Source organism: Ranitomeya variabilis, chromosome 2 (assembly GCF_051348905.1).
Source record: "Ranitomeya variabilis isolate aRanVar5 chromosome 2, aRanVar5.hap1, whole genome shotgun sequence".
Classification (NCBI taxonomy): Eukaryota; Metazoa; Chordata; class Amphibia; order Anura; family Dendrobatidae; genus Ranitomeya; species Ranitomeya variabilis.
This window is the reverse complement of record NC_135233.1, coordinates 256,432,634-256,450,826: the sequence shown is the minus strand read 5'-3', so window position 1 is coordinate 256,450,826 and position 18,193 is coordinate 256,432,634. Positions and strand designations below refer to the sequence as shown.

Genomic DNA, 18,193 nt, shown 5'->3' with positions numbered 1-18,193 from the left:
TACTGAGCGCTGTGTCCTCCTGTGTGTGATTATACCGTATACTGAGCACTGTGACCCTCCTGCTGTATGTGTGATTATACCGTATACTGAGCGCTGTGACCCTCCTGTATGTGATTATACCGTATACTGAGTGCTGTGACCATCCTGTATGTATGATTATACCGTATACTGTGTGCTGCGTGTACTCCTGTATGTATGATTATACAGTATACTGAGCGCTGTGACCTCCTGTGCGTGTGATTGTACCGTATACTGAGCACTGGGTCCTCCTGTATGTGTGATTATACCGTATACTGAGCGCTGCGTCCTCCTGTATGTATGATTCTACTGTATACTGAGCGCTGCGTCCTGTATGTGTGATTATACCATATACTGAGCTCTGCGTCCTCCTGTATGATTATACAGTATACTGAGCGCTGCGTCCTCCTGTATGTGATTATACTGAGTGCTGTCCTGCTGTATGTGTGATTATACCGTATGAGCTATCTTCTGTATGTGTGACTTGTACCATATAATGGATGCTGTCCTCCTGTATGTGTGATTCTACGTATACGGAGCGCTGGGTCCTCCTGTATGTTATACCGTATTCTGAGCTTGATTATACCGTACACTGAGTGCTGCGTTCTCCTTTATGTATGATTATACTGTATGAGTGCTGTGTCCTCATGTATGTATGTATGTATGTATGATTATAACGTATACTGAGCGCTGTCCTCATTGTATGTGTGATTATATCGTATACTGTGTGATGTCCTCATTGTATGTGTGATACCATATACTGAGCGCTGCGTCCTCCTGTATATGTGTTTATACCGTATACTGAGCGCTGGGTCCTCCTGTATGTGTGATTATACCGTATAATGAGCGCTGCATCCTCCTGTATGTATTATTATACTGACCGCTGCGTCCACCTGTATGTATGATTATACCGTATACTGAGCGCTGCGTCCACCTGTATGTATGATTATACCGTATACTGAGCGCTGCGTCCACCTGTATGTATGATTATACCGTATACTGAGCGCTGCGTCCACCTGTATGTATGATTATACCGTATACTGAGCGCTGCGTCCACCTGTATGTATGATTATACCGTATACTGAGCGCTGCGTCCTCCTGTATGTATGATTATACTGTATACTGAGCGCTGTGTCCTCCTGTATGTGTGATTATACGTATACTGAGCGCTGCGTCCTCCTGTATGATTATACTGAGCGCTGCGTCCTCCTGTATGTATGATTATACCGTATATTGAGCGCTGTGACCTCCTGTATGTGTGATTATACCGTATACTGAGCGCTGCGTCCTCCTGTATGTATGATTATACCGTATACTGAGCGCTGCGTCCTCCTGTATGTATGATTATACTGTATACTGAACAGGGTGGATAAAAATCAATGTTTTTTTAAAAAAATCAAAAAAATCGGATTTTTTTGATTTAAATCGGATTTTTTTGATTTAAATCGGATTTTTTTCAATAAACTGCTTTTTGAGGAAAATATTTTACCATCCAAAGGTTCTTCCATCATGAGATAAAGCTGAGTTGTTTAACTCAGTAGAATAAAGGCTGTATATGTGTAACATTCACAATGCCATGCTCTTCCAGAGGTTTCTGTAGGATGCTGACTATCCAACAAGTTTGGGCATGTCAACTGAATGGAAAAAGAAACTAAACCAAAAGTGAAACCAAGCTAGAAGTGTGGAATTAAAGGGGCAGTATGAACAAAATGTGGAGGCTATTAATAGTTTATACAATTAAGACATGCTGCTTTTAAACACCTACCTATTGCCATATAGTAAAACAAAAAAGATTTTTACTTACTTTGGGGTCCCCCCCTCACCCTGGCGTTAGATCGTTGCCCCTAGTTTCGTCCGTGTAACTATGGGCGCACATGCGCACTGCTCTCACTTCTCATTTTAATCGTGATTTATATTAAAAAAAAACCTTTTGATTTAAATCAGTGATTTAAATCATGATTTAAATCGGCGTGATTTAAATCAATCCACCCTGATACTGAACGCTGCGTCCTCCTGTATGTATGATTATACTGGGCGCTGCATCCTCCTGTATGTATTATTATACGGAGCGCTGCGTCCTCCTGTATGTATGATTATACCGTATACTGAGCGCTGCGTCCTCCTGTATGCATGATTATACCGTATACTGAGCACTGGGTCCTCCTGTATGATTATACCGTATACTGAGCGCTACGTCCTCCTGTATGTATGATTATACGTCTACTGAGCGCTGCGTCCTGTATGTATGATTATACTGTATACTGAGCACTGGGTCCTCCTGTATGTGTGATTATACCGTATACTGAGCGCTGCGTCCTCCTGTATGTGTGATTATACTGTATACTGAGCGCTGCGTCCTCTTGTATGTATGATTATACTGAGCGCTGCGTCCTCTTGTATGTATGATTATACTGAGCGCTGCATCCTCCTGTATGTGCGATTATACCGTATGCTGAGCCCTGCATCCTCCTGTATGTGCGATTATACCGTATGCTGAGCCCTGCATCCTCCTGTATGTGTGCTTATACCATATACTGAGCCCTGCATCCTTGTGATTATACCGTATACTGAGCGCTGTCCTCCTGTGTGATTATACCGTATGCTGAGCCCTGCATCCACCTGTGTGATTATACCGTATGCTGAGCCCTGCGTCCTCCTGTATGTATGATTATACTGTATACTGAGCGCTGTGTCCTCCTGTATGTGTGATTATACGTATACTGAGCGCTGCGTCCTCCTGTATGTATGATTATACTGAGCGCTGCGTCCTCCTGTATGTATGATTATACCGTATATTGAGCACTGTGACCTCCTGTATGTATGATTATACCGTATACTGAGCGCTGCGTCCTCCTGTATGTATGATTATACTGTATACTGAACGCTGCATCCTCCTGTATGTATGATTATACTGGGCGCTGCATCCTCCTGTATGTATTATTATACTGAGCGCTGCGTCCTCCTGTATGCATGATTATACCGTATACTGAGCACTGGGTCCTCCTGTATGTATGATTGTACCGTATACTGAGCGCTACGTCCTCCTGTATGTATGATTATACGTCTACTGAGCGCTGCGTCCTGTATGTATGATTATACTGTATACTGAGCACTGGGTCCTCCTGTATGTGTGATTATACCGTATACTGAGCGCTACGTCCTCCTGTATGTATGATTATACGTCTACTGAGCGCTGCGTCCTGTATGTATGATTATACTGTATACTGAGCACTGGGTCCTCCTGTATGTGTGATTATACCGTATACTGAGCGCTGCGTCCTCCTGTATGTGTGATTATACTGTATACTGAGCGCTGCGTCCTCCTGTATGTATTATTATACTGAGCGCTGCGTCCTCCTGTATGTATTATTATACTGAGTGCTGCGTCCTCCTGTATGTATGATTATACCGTATACTGAGCGCTGCGTCCTCCTGTATGTATTATTATACTGAGCGCTGCGTCCTCCTGTATGTATTATTATACTGAGTGCTGCGTCCTCCTGTATGTGTGATTATACCGTATACTGAGCGCTGCGTCCTCCTGTATGTGTGATTATACTGTATACTGAGCGCTGCGTCCTCCTGTATGTATTATTATACTGAGCGCTGCGTCCTCCTGTATGTATTATTATACTGAGTGCTGCGTCCTCCTGTATGTATGATTATACCGTATACTGAGCACTACGTCCTCCTGTATGTATGATTATACGTCTACTGAGCGCTGCGTCCTGTATGTATGATTATACTGTATACTGAGCACTGGGTCCTCCTGTATGTGTGATTATACCGTATACTGAGCGCTGCGTCCTCCTGTATGTGTGATTATACTGTATACTGAGCGCTGCGTCCTCCTGTATGTATTATTATACTGAGCGCTGCGTCCTCCTGTATGTATTATTATACTGAGTGCTGCGTCCTCCTGTATGTATGATTATACCGTATACTGAGCGCTACGTCCTCCTGTATGTGTGATTATACCGTATACTGAGCGCTGCGTCGTCCTGTATGTGTGATTATACCGTATACTGAGCACTGCGTCCTGTATGTGTGATTATACCGTATACTCAGCGCTGTGTCCTCCTGTATGTGTGATTATACCGTATACTGAGCGCTGCGTCGTCCTGTATGTGTGATTATACCGTATACTGAGCGCTGTGTCCTCCTGTATGTGTGATTATACCGTATACTGAGCGCTGCATCCTCCTGTATGTGTGATTATACCGTATACTGAGCGCTGCGTCCTCCTGTATGTGTGATTATACCGTATACTGAGCGCTGTGACCTCCTGTATGTGTGATTATACTGTATACTGAGCGCTGCGTCCTCCTGTATGTGTCATTATACCGTATACTGAGCGCTGCGTCCTCCTGTATGTGTGATTATACCGTATACTGAGCGCTGCGTCCTCCTGTATGTGTGATTATACCATATACTGAGCGCTGTGACCTCCTGTATGTGTGATTATACTGTATACTGAGCGCTGCGTCCTCCTGTATGTATGATTATACGTATACTGAGCGCTGCGTCCTCCTGTATGTATGATTATACCGTATACTGAGCGCTGTGACCTCCTGTATGTATGATTATACTGAGCGCTGCATCCTCCTGTATGTGTGATTATACCGTATACTGAGCGCAGTGACCTCCTGTATGTGTGATTATACCGTATACTGAGCGCTGCGTCCTCCTGTATGTGTGATTATACCGTATACTGAGCGCTGTCCTCCTGTATGTGTGATTATACCGTATACTGAGCGCTGCGTCCTCCTGTATGTGTGATTATACCGTATACTGAGCGCTGTGACCTCCTGTGTGTGATTATACCGTATACTGAGCGCTGTGACCTCCTGTGTGTGATTATACCGTATACTGAGCGCTGTGACCTCCTGTATGTATGATTTTACCGTATACTGAGCGCTGTGACCTCCTGTATGTATGATTATACCATATACTGAGCGCTGCATCCTCCTATGTGTGATTATACCGTATACTGAGCGCTGCGTCCTCCTGTATGTATGATTATACCGTATACTGAGCGCTGTGACCTCCTGTATGTGTGATTATACCGTATGCTGAGCGCTGTCCTCCTATATGTGTGATTATACCGTATACTGAGCGCTGCGTCCTCCTGTATGTATGATTATACCGTATACTGAGCGCTGCGTCCTCATGTATGTATGATTATACCGTATACTGAGCGCTGCGTCCTCCTGTATGTGTGATTATACGTATACTGAGCGCTGCGTCCTGCTATATGTGTGATTATACCGTATACTGAGCGCTGTGACCTCCTGTATGTGTGATTATACCGTATGCTGAGCGCTGTGTCCTCCTATATGTGTGATTATACCGTATACTGAGCGCTGCGTCCTCCTGTATGTATGATTATACCGTATACTGAGCGCTGCGTCCTCCTGTATGTATGATTATACCGTATACTGAGCGCTGCATCCTCCTATGTGTGATTATACCGTATACTGAGCGCTGCGTCCTCCTGTATGTGTGATTATACGTATACTGAGCGCTGCGTCCTCCTGTATGTATGATTATACCGTATACTGAGCGCTGCGTCCTCCTGTATGTGTGATTATACGTATACTGAGCGCTGCGTCCTGCTATATGTGTGATTATACCGTATACTGAGCGCTGTGACCTCCTGTATGTGTGATTATACCGTATGCTGAGCGCTGCCTGTACTCCTCCTCCTCGCACTCACTCCTGTCTCGTGTTTGGGTCGCAGGTCAGCAGAGTCAGCAGCAGAACGCACAGCCCGATTACAGTAAAGCGTGGGAGGAGTACTACAAGAAGCAGAGTGAGTTCTGTAGGGATGGTGTCTGCGCTCGCTGACTGAGTTACCTCTGAGAATTGTCCCTGCTGCTCTTATTCCTCTCATTCCTGTTAGTGGATGATCGGTCAGATGTGTTTTGTCTTTTTTATTTTGTCAGATCAAGCAGCCAGCGCCCCGTCTCAGCCAAGCTCCCAGCCCGACTACACCATGGCGTGGGCAGAGTATTACAGACAGCAGGCTGCTTACTATGGGCAGTCTCTGGGACAGACGCAAACCCACAGCCAGGTGAGTGACTGAAGGGAAAAGCAGATCACCACTTATTTATTAGCACTTTCAAAAGCACCAAAATAATTGCAAGGTTAGATGAGAAATAATTAGTTGTGAAAGTATTAATAGCTTTATCTTAGATAATTGGAATTTTATAATTTTTTTTATAATAAAAAGTTAAATAAAATTCCTACTGATTGACTTGGTTCCGATTTGCTGATTGATTTATTTTTTTTTTTATATTTTCTTGTCTTCCAGGAGCAGTAGAACAATAATCCAGGCAGTTTCCATTCAAATTTTTTTGTTTTGTTTTTTTTTCCTCCTTTTTTATTTTTATTTTTTTCCCCTCCTTTCCCTCAGAATCATTGCAGAAGAACCTTTAATTCTTAATTTGTAACCGGTTTCTAGATTTGCATATGTTTTGATGAAGACTTTCTCTTTCTGTTTGTAATACACTAGTGAATATAGGGATAAATCTATACTGAACTTTGCTAAGAATCAGGATTCTGTAATATACTAAAGATATAAATGTGCTGGGAGTATTTTTATTCGTTTATTTTTATTTTTTTCTTTGTATACATTTCTTACCCTTGAAAAAAAGTGTTAAAATGAATTCTTTTTTTTTTTTTTTTTTTTCTTGGAACAGATCAGGTTATATTGAAAAGAAAATATAAAACGGCAAAAAAAGAGAAAAAAAAAATCTGTATATTCCTCCATTGTGTAGCTCCTGTCGCCTCCTTTTTTGGTGCTGATATTGCAACATATTTGTCTCAACTTATTTTTATTTTTTTCTTCGTAGCATTTTGTCTATCAGACGATGCAGCTTGGAGGTCTTATCAAAATGATATAAAATTATGTACACAGTTCCTGAATTTTTTAAATGTGTATTTAAATATTCTTAACTGTAAATTCATTAAATGTTTTACGTCTGATTTTTCTGGTATTATGACTGTATTTTTGATTTTATTGCTTTTTTTTTTTTTTAAAGAGAAGTATCGATCTATGTTACTTGGAAATTATTGCTCGTTCTAAAAAGGAAATATTTGGATCTATTTCTTGAGACAAGTATTGTGTGTCGGGGTAAAAGGGGAGGGGGAGCAGGGTCATTTTTGTAGGCTTTGTACAATACCTAGGGTTTTGAAGGGTTAATATTAAAAAAAAAAAATGATTGTTAACCCCTTCCCCTCCCTGTCCTTCCCGATGGACATTTTAACACATCGCAGTGCAATGTGATTGGCGTCCGTCTGGTAGGACCGGGGGAGGGTGGGGCATTTTATAAAGCAATGTTTATCACTTCTGAAGATGCCTCTGTATATCAGACTTCCAAGCTATAACAGAAATTTACTTTTTTTGTGCTGTCAGAAATAAATACTATTATTTTTTAATATGAAAAAAATTAAAAAAAAGTTTCAACTGTAAGAAGAATCTTTAAATGCAAACACTGTGGAAACCTAGGTTAAAAAAAAAGAAGAAAAAAAAAGAATCGTAATAACTATTTTTTAACTCCAGGGTTTGTTCATGTCGCTTTGATTTTTTTTTTGTTTGTTTGTTTTGTTTTACATATTTTCTTATGTAATTGTCAAATTTATCCTAGAAAGTAAAGACTCTAGTATTAACCACAGTATGTGCTAAAAATAAAAAAAACATTTGATTTAATAAAAGGGATGTGATGTTGAATGTTTGTAGTTTTATTTTATTTTTTCTGTGTACAGACATTTTGTTTTTGTTTTTTGGGTGACGAAAAAACGGAATTCAAGCTAATTTTTTTTTGTGTGTGAATTTCAAATTTTAATCTTTAAGAACATTCCGTTTTTTTGGAAGTTGAGTTTGACTTTTTTTTTTTCTTCCTTTTAAAAAAATGTTTTAACAAATTAAAAATAAAAAAATCACATTTGGATGATATTCATTATGTTACAGAGATGTCTTATCTGACAATTGCATTTTACACTCTATATAATAAAAAAAAGAAACCATTCCACACACCTGCTTGTGGATGAAATTTGCCTTCTGTCTGTTTTCTTCTCTTTTTTTGGGGTTGTGTGTGTGTGTGTATATATGTGTGTGTGTGTATATATATATATATATATATATATATATATATATATATATATATATATATATATATATATATATATATATATATATATATAATTATAATTTGAAATTTCTTGAAGGAGGGGGGAAATCCCGTTATTTAAATATCTGGTGGTAATTTGTAGCCCTGGTGGCAGGTTCTTAACCTCTTGTATTGTGGTAATTAAAATATGATTTTAAGCCGAAATGAAAAGAAGAAACATTAATAATTAAAGTGAAAAGCATACAAGTCGTACAATTAGCACTGGAGACATTGAGATCTCCATGGGGTGCTGGAGAAAGAAATCTGCTTAATGGACTTGTCTGTGGTTCGTTTTTTTTTTTTTTTTTTAAGTGGTTCCAAAAAAAGAGAGTTTTCATTATTTTACTTTTTCCCTGCGCTGACCAATCCACGTCCAACATTATAATTTTTTTTTTTTTCCTGGTTTCAATCCCAGTGACTTTTCTTCCATGTGCGAAGCTATAATAGCTGTGTTATAGCATCTTCGCTGTCTGTGAACCCCGTATTGTACCCTCGGCATCGCTCACTCCTCTGTACCACAGACCTGCAGCTGTGGTGCAGCCCTTACACGAGACCACGAAGTCCAAGTATGGAGTGGCTTGCACTTTCTTTTTGGGTGGGGGTATCTGCTTTTGAGTGATGGCCAAGTTGTGATTAAATGTAGTTATTTTAGGCTCAAATGCAAAATCTCCTACTGTTCCCCATCAGGGTCCAACACTGGGTGCAGCTGTTCCTTCTACTTGCGCTATGCCCCTGGTTGAGGAAAATATTGCCCTAAATGTTGAACAATTTCCAATGGGTCCAATAGCAGAGACCCTCTCTCCCCTTGGACTTCATGCTTCTTCACTCATGCTTTAGTTCATGCATGCTTCTTCCTGGCCATTTTCCATTATTCCCTGTAAATTGCAGTGTTGAGGCTCCTGCGGTAACATCAGCAGCCATGTGGGCAGAAGTCATCCATCCATACATCTCTCTTCGCAAGTTGTTGTGATCTGCGCTGTCACTAATAAATGGCCTATGGGGACGGCAGTGGTTTGGAGGGGGTGACTCCATTATCCAAGGACGTGGAACTTTCCAGCAGATCTGAGGGCTTCTTCCCATCCTATATCAGTCTTCCCCAACTCCGGTCCTCAAGAGCCACCAACAGGTCATGTTTTCAGGATTTCCTTAGTATTGCACAGGTGATGCAACTATCACCTGTGCAATACTAAGGAAATCCTGGAAACATGACCTGTTGGTGGCTCTTGAGGACCGGAGTTGGGGAACACTGCTATATATTATGGTGATGCTCCAGTGGGTCATCTGATATTTCTGATTCTTGGATATTGGGGAGATGGCTTTTCCCTGGTGGTTCTAGGTTTAGGGTCTACAACTGGTTCAGGAAACGTGTGACATGGCGGCCTTGGCTTGAGTGTTCTCCTTAGTCATGTGATTCCGCTGCTGTAGGGGCAAGTAAATATTTTGGGTGGTGGTTCCTGGAAATTGTACGTCTTGGGAGCATCTTCCTAGTGATGTCATATTTAGTTCGGGGCTGTGAGAACTGCAATTACTAGAAGCGAATTAATCGGTCTTCATAAAGGATGGAGCTGAAAGGGCATGTCCAGTTTAATGATATCTGATTGGAAGCGTTAATAGATCCCCTGATCAGAGAGCAGCTTTACTCTTACTCCAGTGGACCCGGCGTGTATTGCGTTACCTGGTCAGGCCGTGGATATTTCTGGGCAATGTGTAATACTTCACACTTCCTGTAGAAGCGCTGTAAGTACTCTCATTGGAGTATTAGGACCATCTTCTCCTGACAGGAGATCACTGCGATGGGGTAGATTGCACCACTTCTTTGCAGACGGAACAATAACAAAAAACTAAAATGGAAATGTACATCTGGGGATATTCCGCGCAGTCACCGGCCCTTGTATACTAAGGGGCGGGGGGGGGGGATATCTAGCCCTAGATAACTAATACTACAGATGATATTTGCTGATAATTTATTTGAGGCCTTAGACCTGAAAAATAAATCTGAGCTTTCCTGAATATTAAGTTTTGTGACATGAAGGTATTTCTGTGAATGGAGCAGCCGCTCCTGCGCTCTCCTGATGGAGGGTCCAGTAAACTGTCAAACTCCATGTTTCACGGACAATAGGCCAATCCTAACCCAGCACTGCGGCTAATTGAGAAATTCTGCATGTTGTGCCCGCATCCTCCACCAGAAGTGGGTGACTGAGGATACATGTCACATAGATTTGTGTGGATGGAGAGGAGATATTTCTGGCGTTCTATATTCCTTCAGTATTTCATACTTTCTCTTTGTTTGAATTGATCATTTCTGGCTACTTCTAGAAGTTTCATGTCCATGCACTTGACCCCCTTAGGTCATTTTGTGACCGGGTCTTACCTCACTCTGGGACTGAGCACACATTGGGTGAAGTTCATCCAGGAGCTCATGTGATAGAGATACTAATCTCTTCCTCAGACCTGAAGTGGCCATTTTGTCTAACCAAAATGTGTCAGGCATAATGCATGGAAACGAATGTTACCATGGCAATTTCAAGAAAAATCTAAAGTTTTCCCCTTAGCAACCAATTATCTATTTGCTTGTTTTTGCCCGTAGTAACCAATCGGCTCACTGCTTCTATTTCTTACCAACACTAGAGAAATTCAAGCTGGGTTCTTACTGATTGTTATGGAATAATGAGCGTGATGATCTGAGCGGTTGCTATTGGCAACTTGTTCCCACCCATGAGGCCCGTGCTAACGATATAAATGGCAGATATGGCATCCCACGTCACATTATGGTAGGCGTCATGCTATAGGGCCTTTTCGCTAGAGCTGCATATATGAAAGGGCTGACGCCATCACGTGTCGGCCATTGTAAAGACTTTCCTTTATGCAGAGTAAATATCATCTTCCCGGGCGCCAAGCACAAAGCGTCATCTATCATCCTGCATTACGAGGCCGCAGGGGTGACTAAAGTAAAGCCTAAAGCCCCAATCCATAGTGCCCCTCCTAGACTATAAAAATGGCCGCTGATGGCAGGTAATGGACGCGCCAACGAGACGCCCACGTACCATCCTAACAGAAGTGCGCACTGACAATGGTGGTCGCTTCTCGCCCCCCGCCCCGCCCTTGATAAAAGCCTCAGAGTCCTAATGAAGGATTTCTATAATTCATAGTAAGGGATCCACAGGGAGCGGCCGGAGCTGTACTTACAGATATCTGCGAGATTGCATCCGCCCGCAGATCCTCAGACATTTATGGCTTTGGCACGGAGCGCAATGCTCAGTCCTCAATTACGGGACACCTCAGAGTTCATTACTGCTCAATTACCCCCCCGGTCCCGGCCAAATGTGATCTTGGCACAGAGCTCCGAGGATGAATTACAGGGAAATGTTTGCTGTAATTCTGCACTTTCAATTCCCATCCCGATACTCAGCATTACAGGCTGTCTCATCCGCTCTATGGCTGTCAGTCCGGCCCGCAGCACTAACCATCCATCTCTACTCCACCTGCGCATCCTAAGACGTCTGCGGCCAAAAGAGCTGTATCACAGCATCTACATTACAGCTATGTATCTAAGCCTCTCGTGGGATACTGGCTGCTGTATCTAATGATACCATGTGCAATACTGTACTGAACTATGCATCTTAGCCTATCCTGTGTAATACTGGCTGCTGACCTGTGTATCTAAGCTCATGCTGTGTGATACTGAGTATTCAGAGTTTTAGCTAAGCTTTTTGTGTGTGATACGGTCTGCTGAGCCATGTATGAAATATTATCTTGTCCTATGCTATACTGTCTGCTGAGCAGTGTATCTAAGTCTGTCATGTATGAAACTTGCTGCTGGATCTGTACTATATCCGTGCTGATCTATGCTTTATCTTATTGTATCTGTCTGTATTGTAATTTTGTCCCGGTGCTGTATCCCTGCTGAACCGCTGTTATCTGTGTTGTGTATCCATGTTGTTTCCATGCCATATACCTGCTGTATCTGTCCTAAATCCAGCTCATGAACAGTGAATAGTCTTTTATTCACAAAGATGTATAACAGAGGATTAAAATCAGTTTTCATGATGATGGTAATATCACGGTTTCACGTAACCAAGCACCCTTGCTCAACATTGAATAAGGCTGCTTGGTCCCTCGAAATGCGTTGATGTTGTCATCCTCTATTACGATCATCATGAAACCTTTGTTTTTAGTCCTCTGTTATATACCTTTGTGAATAAAGACTGCTCACTGTTGATTAGCTGGATCCCTCCTCTCCATCTGTGCTGTATCCCTGCTAAATCGCTGCTGTATCTGTGTTATAGATTCGCTGTATCCGTGCTTTCTGTGCAGTAGCCATACTATATCTGTGCTTAATCCCTGTTGTATCTATGCTGTATTTGTGCTTTATACTTGCTGTATTCATGTTTTCTCTGCTGTGTCCTTGCTATATCTGTGCTGTATCCCTGCTGTATCTGCACTGCATCTTTGCTATACACTGCGTGCAGAATTATTAGGCAAGTTGTATGTTGATCACATGATACGTTTTATACATGTTGTCCTACTCCAAGCTGTTCAGGCTTGAGAGCCAACTACCAATTAAGTAAATCAGGTGATGTGCATCTCTGTAATGAGGAGGGGTGTTGTCTAATTACATCAAAACCCTATATAAGGTGTGCTTAATTATTAGGCAACTTCCTTTCCTTTGGCAAAATAGGTCAAGAGAGATTTGACGGGCTCTGATAAGTCCAAAATTGTGCGATGTCTTGCAGAGGGATGCAGCAGTCTTGAAATTGCCAAACTTTTGAAGAGTGATCACCGAACAATCAAGCGTTTCATGGCAAATAGCCAACAGGGTCGCAAGAAGCGTGTTGGGCAAAAAAGGCGCAAAATAACTGCCCATGAATTGAGGAAAATCAAGCGTGAAGCTGCCAAGATGCCATTTGCCACCAGTTTTGCCATATTTCAGAGCTGCAACGTTATGGCAGTAACAAAAAGCACAAGGTGTGCGATACTCAGGGACATGGCCAAGGTAAGGAAGGCTGAAAAACGACCACCTTTGAACAAGAAACATAAGATATTTCTTGGCCCAGTCTTGATGTTTTATCTTAAGACTGACTTTTCAAAGGTTTTATGGACTGATGAAATGAGTGACTTGATGGGCCAGATAGATGGGCCAGAGGCTGGATCCGAAAAGGGCAGAGAGCTCCACTCCGACTCAGACGCCAGCAAGGTGGAGGTGGGGTACTGGTACGGGCTGGTATCATCAAAGATGAACTTGTGGGACCTTTTCGGGTTGAGGATGGAGTGAAGCTCAACTCTCGCACCTACTGCCAGTTTCTGGAAGACAACTTCTTCAAGCAGTGATACAGGAAGAAGTCGGTATCGTTCAAGAAAAACATGATTTTCATGCAGGACAATGTTTCATCACATGCCTCCAACTACTCCACAGCGTGGCTGGCCAGTAAAGGTCTCAAAGAAGAAAAAATAATGACATGGCCCCCTTGTACACCTGATCTGAACCCCATAGAGAACCTGTGGTCCCTCATAAAATGTGAGATCTACAGGGAGGGAAAACAGTCCACCTCTCGGAACAGTGTCTGGGAGGCTGTGGTGGCTGCTGCACGCAATGTTGGTCGTAAACAGATCAAGCAACTGACAGAATCTATGGATGGAAGGCTGCTGAGTGTCATCATAAAGAAAGGTGGCTATATTGGTCACTAATTTTTTTGGGTTTAGATTTTGCATGTCAGAAATGTTTTTCTAAATTTTGTGCAGTTATATTGGTTTACCTGGTAAAAATAAACAAGTGAGATGGGAATATATTTGGTTTTTATTAAGTTGCCTAATAATTCTGCACAGTAATAGTTACCTGCACAAACCGATATCCTCCTAAGATAGCTAAATGTAAAAAAAAAAAACACTCCAACTTCCAAAACTATTATGCTTTGATATTTGAGTCTTTTGGGTTGATTGAGAACATAGTTGTTGATCAATAATAAAATAATCCTCTAAAATACAACTTGCCTAATAATTCTGCACACAGGGTATCTGTGCTGTATCTGCACTGCATCTTTGCTATATTATTATTATTATAGCACCATTTATTCCATGGCGCTTTACATGTGAGGAGGAGGAGTATACATAATAAAAACAGGTACAATAATCTGGAACAATACAAGTCACAACTGGTACAGGAGGAGAGAGGACCCTGCCCGCAAGGGCTCACAATATACAAGGGATAGGGGAGGATACAGTAGGTGAGGGCAGAGCTGGTCATGCAGCAGTTTGGTCGATCGGTGGTTACTGCAGGTTGTAGGCTTGTCGGAAGAGGTGGGTCTTCAGGTTCTTTTTGAAGGTTTCGATGGTAGGCGAGAGTCTGATATGTTGTGGTAGAGAGTTCCAGAGTAGGGGTGATACGCGAGAGAAATCTTGTATGTGATTGTGGGAAGAGGAGATAAGAGGGAGTAGAGAAGGAGATCTTATGAGGATCGGAGGTTGCGTGCAGGTAAATACGGGGAGACGAGGTCACAGATGTATGGAGGAGACAGGTTGTGGATGGCTTTATGTCATGGTTAGGGTTTTGAACTGGAGTCTCTGGGCAATGGGGAGCCAGTGAAGGGATTGACAGAGGGGAGGGGCCGGGGAATAACGGAGGGACAGGTGTATTAGTCGGGCAGCAGAATTTAGGATAGATTGGAGGTGTGTGAGAGTGTTAGAGGGGAGGCCACAGAGCATATATCTGTGCTGTATTTGCACTGCATCTTTGCTATATCTGTGCTGTATCCCTGTTGTATCTGTACTGCATCTTTGCTATGTCTGTTCTGTATCTGCACTGCATCTTTGCTATGTCTGTTCTGTATCTGCACTGCATCTTTGCTATATCTGTACTGTATCTGCACTGCATCTTTGCTATGTCTGTTCTGTATCTGCACTGCATCTTTGCTATGTCTGTTCTGTATCTGCACTGCATCTTTGCTATATCTGTGCTGTATCTGCACTGCATCTTTGCTATATCTGTGCTGTGTCTGCACTGCATCTTTGCTATATCTGTGCTGTGTCTGCACTGCATCTTTGCTATATCTGTGCTGTGTCTGCACTGCATCTTTGCTATATCTGTGCTGTGTCTGCACTGCATCTTTGCTATATCTGTGCTGTATCTGCACTGCATCTTTGCTATGTCTGTTCTGTATCTGCGCTGCATCTTTGCTATGTCTGTTCTGTATCTGCACTGCATCTTTGCTATATCTGTGCTGTATCTGCACTGCATCTTTGCTATATCTGTGCTGTATCTGCACTGCATCTTTGCTATATCTGTGCTGTATCTGCACTGCATCTTTGCTATATCTGTGCTGTATCTGCACTGCATCTTTGCTATATCTGTGCTGTATCTGCACTGCATCTTTGCTATATTTGTGATGTATCTGTGCAGAATCCTGCCTATAATAGTACTGTACCTGTCTGGTGTGAGATTTGAACATGTGACCTGGGTCCTTTAGACCGGTTTATCCCTGGAGGTTGGGAGTAGTAGTGAAGCATGTAATGTGAGGTGATGGATCTGATAATGTCAGATACAGGATTCTCGTTAATCGTGTGTCCAGGGCAGCGCTGTCTAATCTGGCGCAGGTGTCGCTCATCAGTGGGATTATGTGCGTCCCCGCCATTGTGTGCAGTGTCAGTTCCTCGCCAGTGACACTGCTGGACGCATTAAGATCTGCAGGAACCGTGTCTTCTCCTTTCTGGATATTAATCTTCTTTAAACCTGGCTCATTACATGCGGTGTCGCAGACACTGAGCACATGGCCTGCAAAGGAGAGTGGCACTACTACCCCCAGTGTGACTCCAAGAGACTATTCCAGCCTGTGCTTATCATGATCTGTGGATTGCAGGGTGACTCTAGGGGTCACAGGGTGTATAGGGCAAGACCCAAATATCTGACATAATGAACAGCATGCTGCTCATTATCACAGCTCCAGTATAGACGTCACATCACTGGCTTCAGTGATTTGAAACTCAGAAATTTTGCTCCAGCACACTAAGTGTTGAGAGCAGTTAATCACCCATTTTGTTTAAGGTCTGGGTTTTTGTGGATAACCATGGAGCGGATGGGAGGTTGTCCACCCTATCTCCAACCCTGGGTGTGGCCTGGGGCTTAAATAGCCTCCAGAGGCATTGAGGGTTCAGCGTGTTTGGAGAGAGTAACTCCAGGAACGTGCTTCTGTTGGTGCTAAACTGAACCATGTGTTTTTACAAGATGATAGAAAAAAATGTAGTTGTCTCACTTCTCCGAGTATGTTATTCCCAATACAGGTCCAAGCCTCGCACGGATCAGAGCTGAGCAGCCACAACAGACTCAGGGGAAAAAAGGGAGTGATGATCCAACGATGTAGGCTAGGTGCCCTTTTTAAATAAAATACAGCTTTTATTGAGCCAATTAAAAGAAGCATTTAGTGCTTAATCCAAATATAGGCACATAGTTGGCACAGATACACAGGTGCTATAGTAAAAACCAATGTGTTTCGATTTGTGGTTTTTCAGGCGGGTAGGATTAAGAAAAGTCATTCAAAAACTTGGAGGAGATTCACAAGGAGTGGACTGCTGCTGGAGTCATTGCTTCAAGAGCCACCACCCACAGACGTATCCAGGACATGGGCTACAAGTGTCACATTCTTTGTGTCAACCACTCATGACCAATAGACAAAGCCAGAAGCGTCTTATCTGGGCCAAGGAGAAAAAGAACTGGACTGTTGCTCAGTGGGCCAAGGTGTTGCTTTCAGATTAAAGTAAATTTTGCATTTCATTTGGAAATCAAGGTCCCAGAGTCTGGAGGAAGAGTGAAGAGGCCACAATCCAAGCTGCTTGAGGTCTAGTGTGAAGTTTCCACAGTCAGTGATGGTTTGGGGAGCCATGTCCTCTGCTGGTGTAGGTCTACTGTGTTTTATCAAGACCAAAGTCAGCGCAGCCGTCTACCAGGAAATTTTAGAGCACTTCATGCTTCTCTTTGCCGACAAGCTTTTTGGAGATTGAAATTTCATTCTCCAGCAGGACTTGGCACCTGTCCACACTGCCAAAAGTACCAATACCTGGTCTAATAACCGTAACACTGTGCTTGATTGGCAGCAAACTCACCTGACCTTAACCCCATAGAGAATCTATAGGGTATTATCAAGAGGAAGATGAGACGCCAGACCCAACAATGCAGACGAGCTAAAGGCTGCAATCAAAGCAGCCTGGGCTTCCATAACACCTCAGCAGTGCCACAGACTGATATCCTCCATGCCATGCTGCAATGATGCAGTAATTGATGCAAAAGAAGCTCCGACCAAGTATTGAGTGCATTTACTGAACATACATTTCAGTAGGCCAACATTTTCAATTTTAAAATCATTTTTCAAGCTGGAGTTATAAACAGGGCTGTATTTGCCACTAGGCACTTGAGGGCACGTGCCTAGGGCGGGGACCTGAGCATGGTTTGTTGTTTTTTTTTGTAAGCCGTGGGTCTCCTCCCGACCGACCGCCCCCCATAACATGGTACCGCATTTGCCAGATCACGGCAAAGTGCCGCAAATCCCATAGGGAATGAATGAGGCCGAACGCAGTGTTGCTGTAAGTGATCCGTTACGCGGCACATGTAGAAAAACTGCCGGATCTGCTGCAAAAGGCGACTTTCACATCAGCGATTCTTGCCAAAGTCACTGCCGATAGTGTCATACTCACCAAAGGGGGAGGCAGCGCTAAAAGTGCCTAGGGCAGCAGAAACTCTAAATACGACCCTGGTTATAAAGTATTATAATTTACTGAGATAATGACTTTTGGGTTTTCATAGGCTGTAAGCCATAATCATGAACAGTAACAGAAATAAACACGTGAAATTGATCACTCTGTAATGACTATATATAATATGAATTTCACTTTTTCTATTGAAAAAGTGAAATAAATTCACTTTTTTATATCCTAATTTAGTGAGAAGCACCTGTATCTATTATCTATCATCTATCTGTCTATTTTCAATATCTGTTCTATCTATCTATCCATCCATCTCT

General features: G+C 42.6%; 1 protein-coding gene across 2 annotated transcripts in view; it reads left to right on the top strand.

Moving 5' to 3' along the window:
- FUBP3 (far upstream element binding protein 3) overlaps positions 1-8,072 on the top strand; it is a 40,202-nt gene extending 32,130 nt beyond the window's left edge. Inside the window, exons 16-18 of one of the 2 annotated variants that reach the window (XM_077284735.1) lie at positions 5,759-5,830; positions 5,964-6,091; positions 6,332-8,072. In XM_077284735.1, the coding sequence (XP_077140850.1) occupies positions 5,759-5,830; positions 5,964-6,091; positions 6,332-6,340 (209 nt within the window). In that variant the 3' untranslated portion in view covers positions 6,341-8,072. The remainder of the gene's footprint in view (positions 1-5,758; positions 5,831-5,963; positions 6,092-6,331) is intronic. The other variant, XM_077284736.1, reaches the window with a different exon arrangement.
- The last annotated feature ends 10,121 nt before the right edge of the window (positions 8,073-18,193 follow it).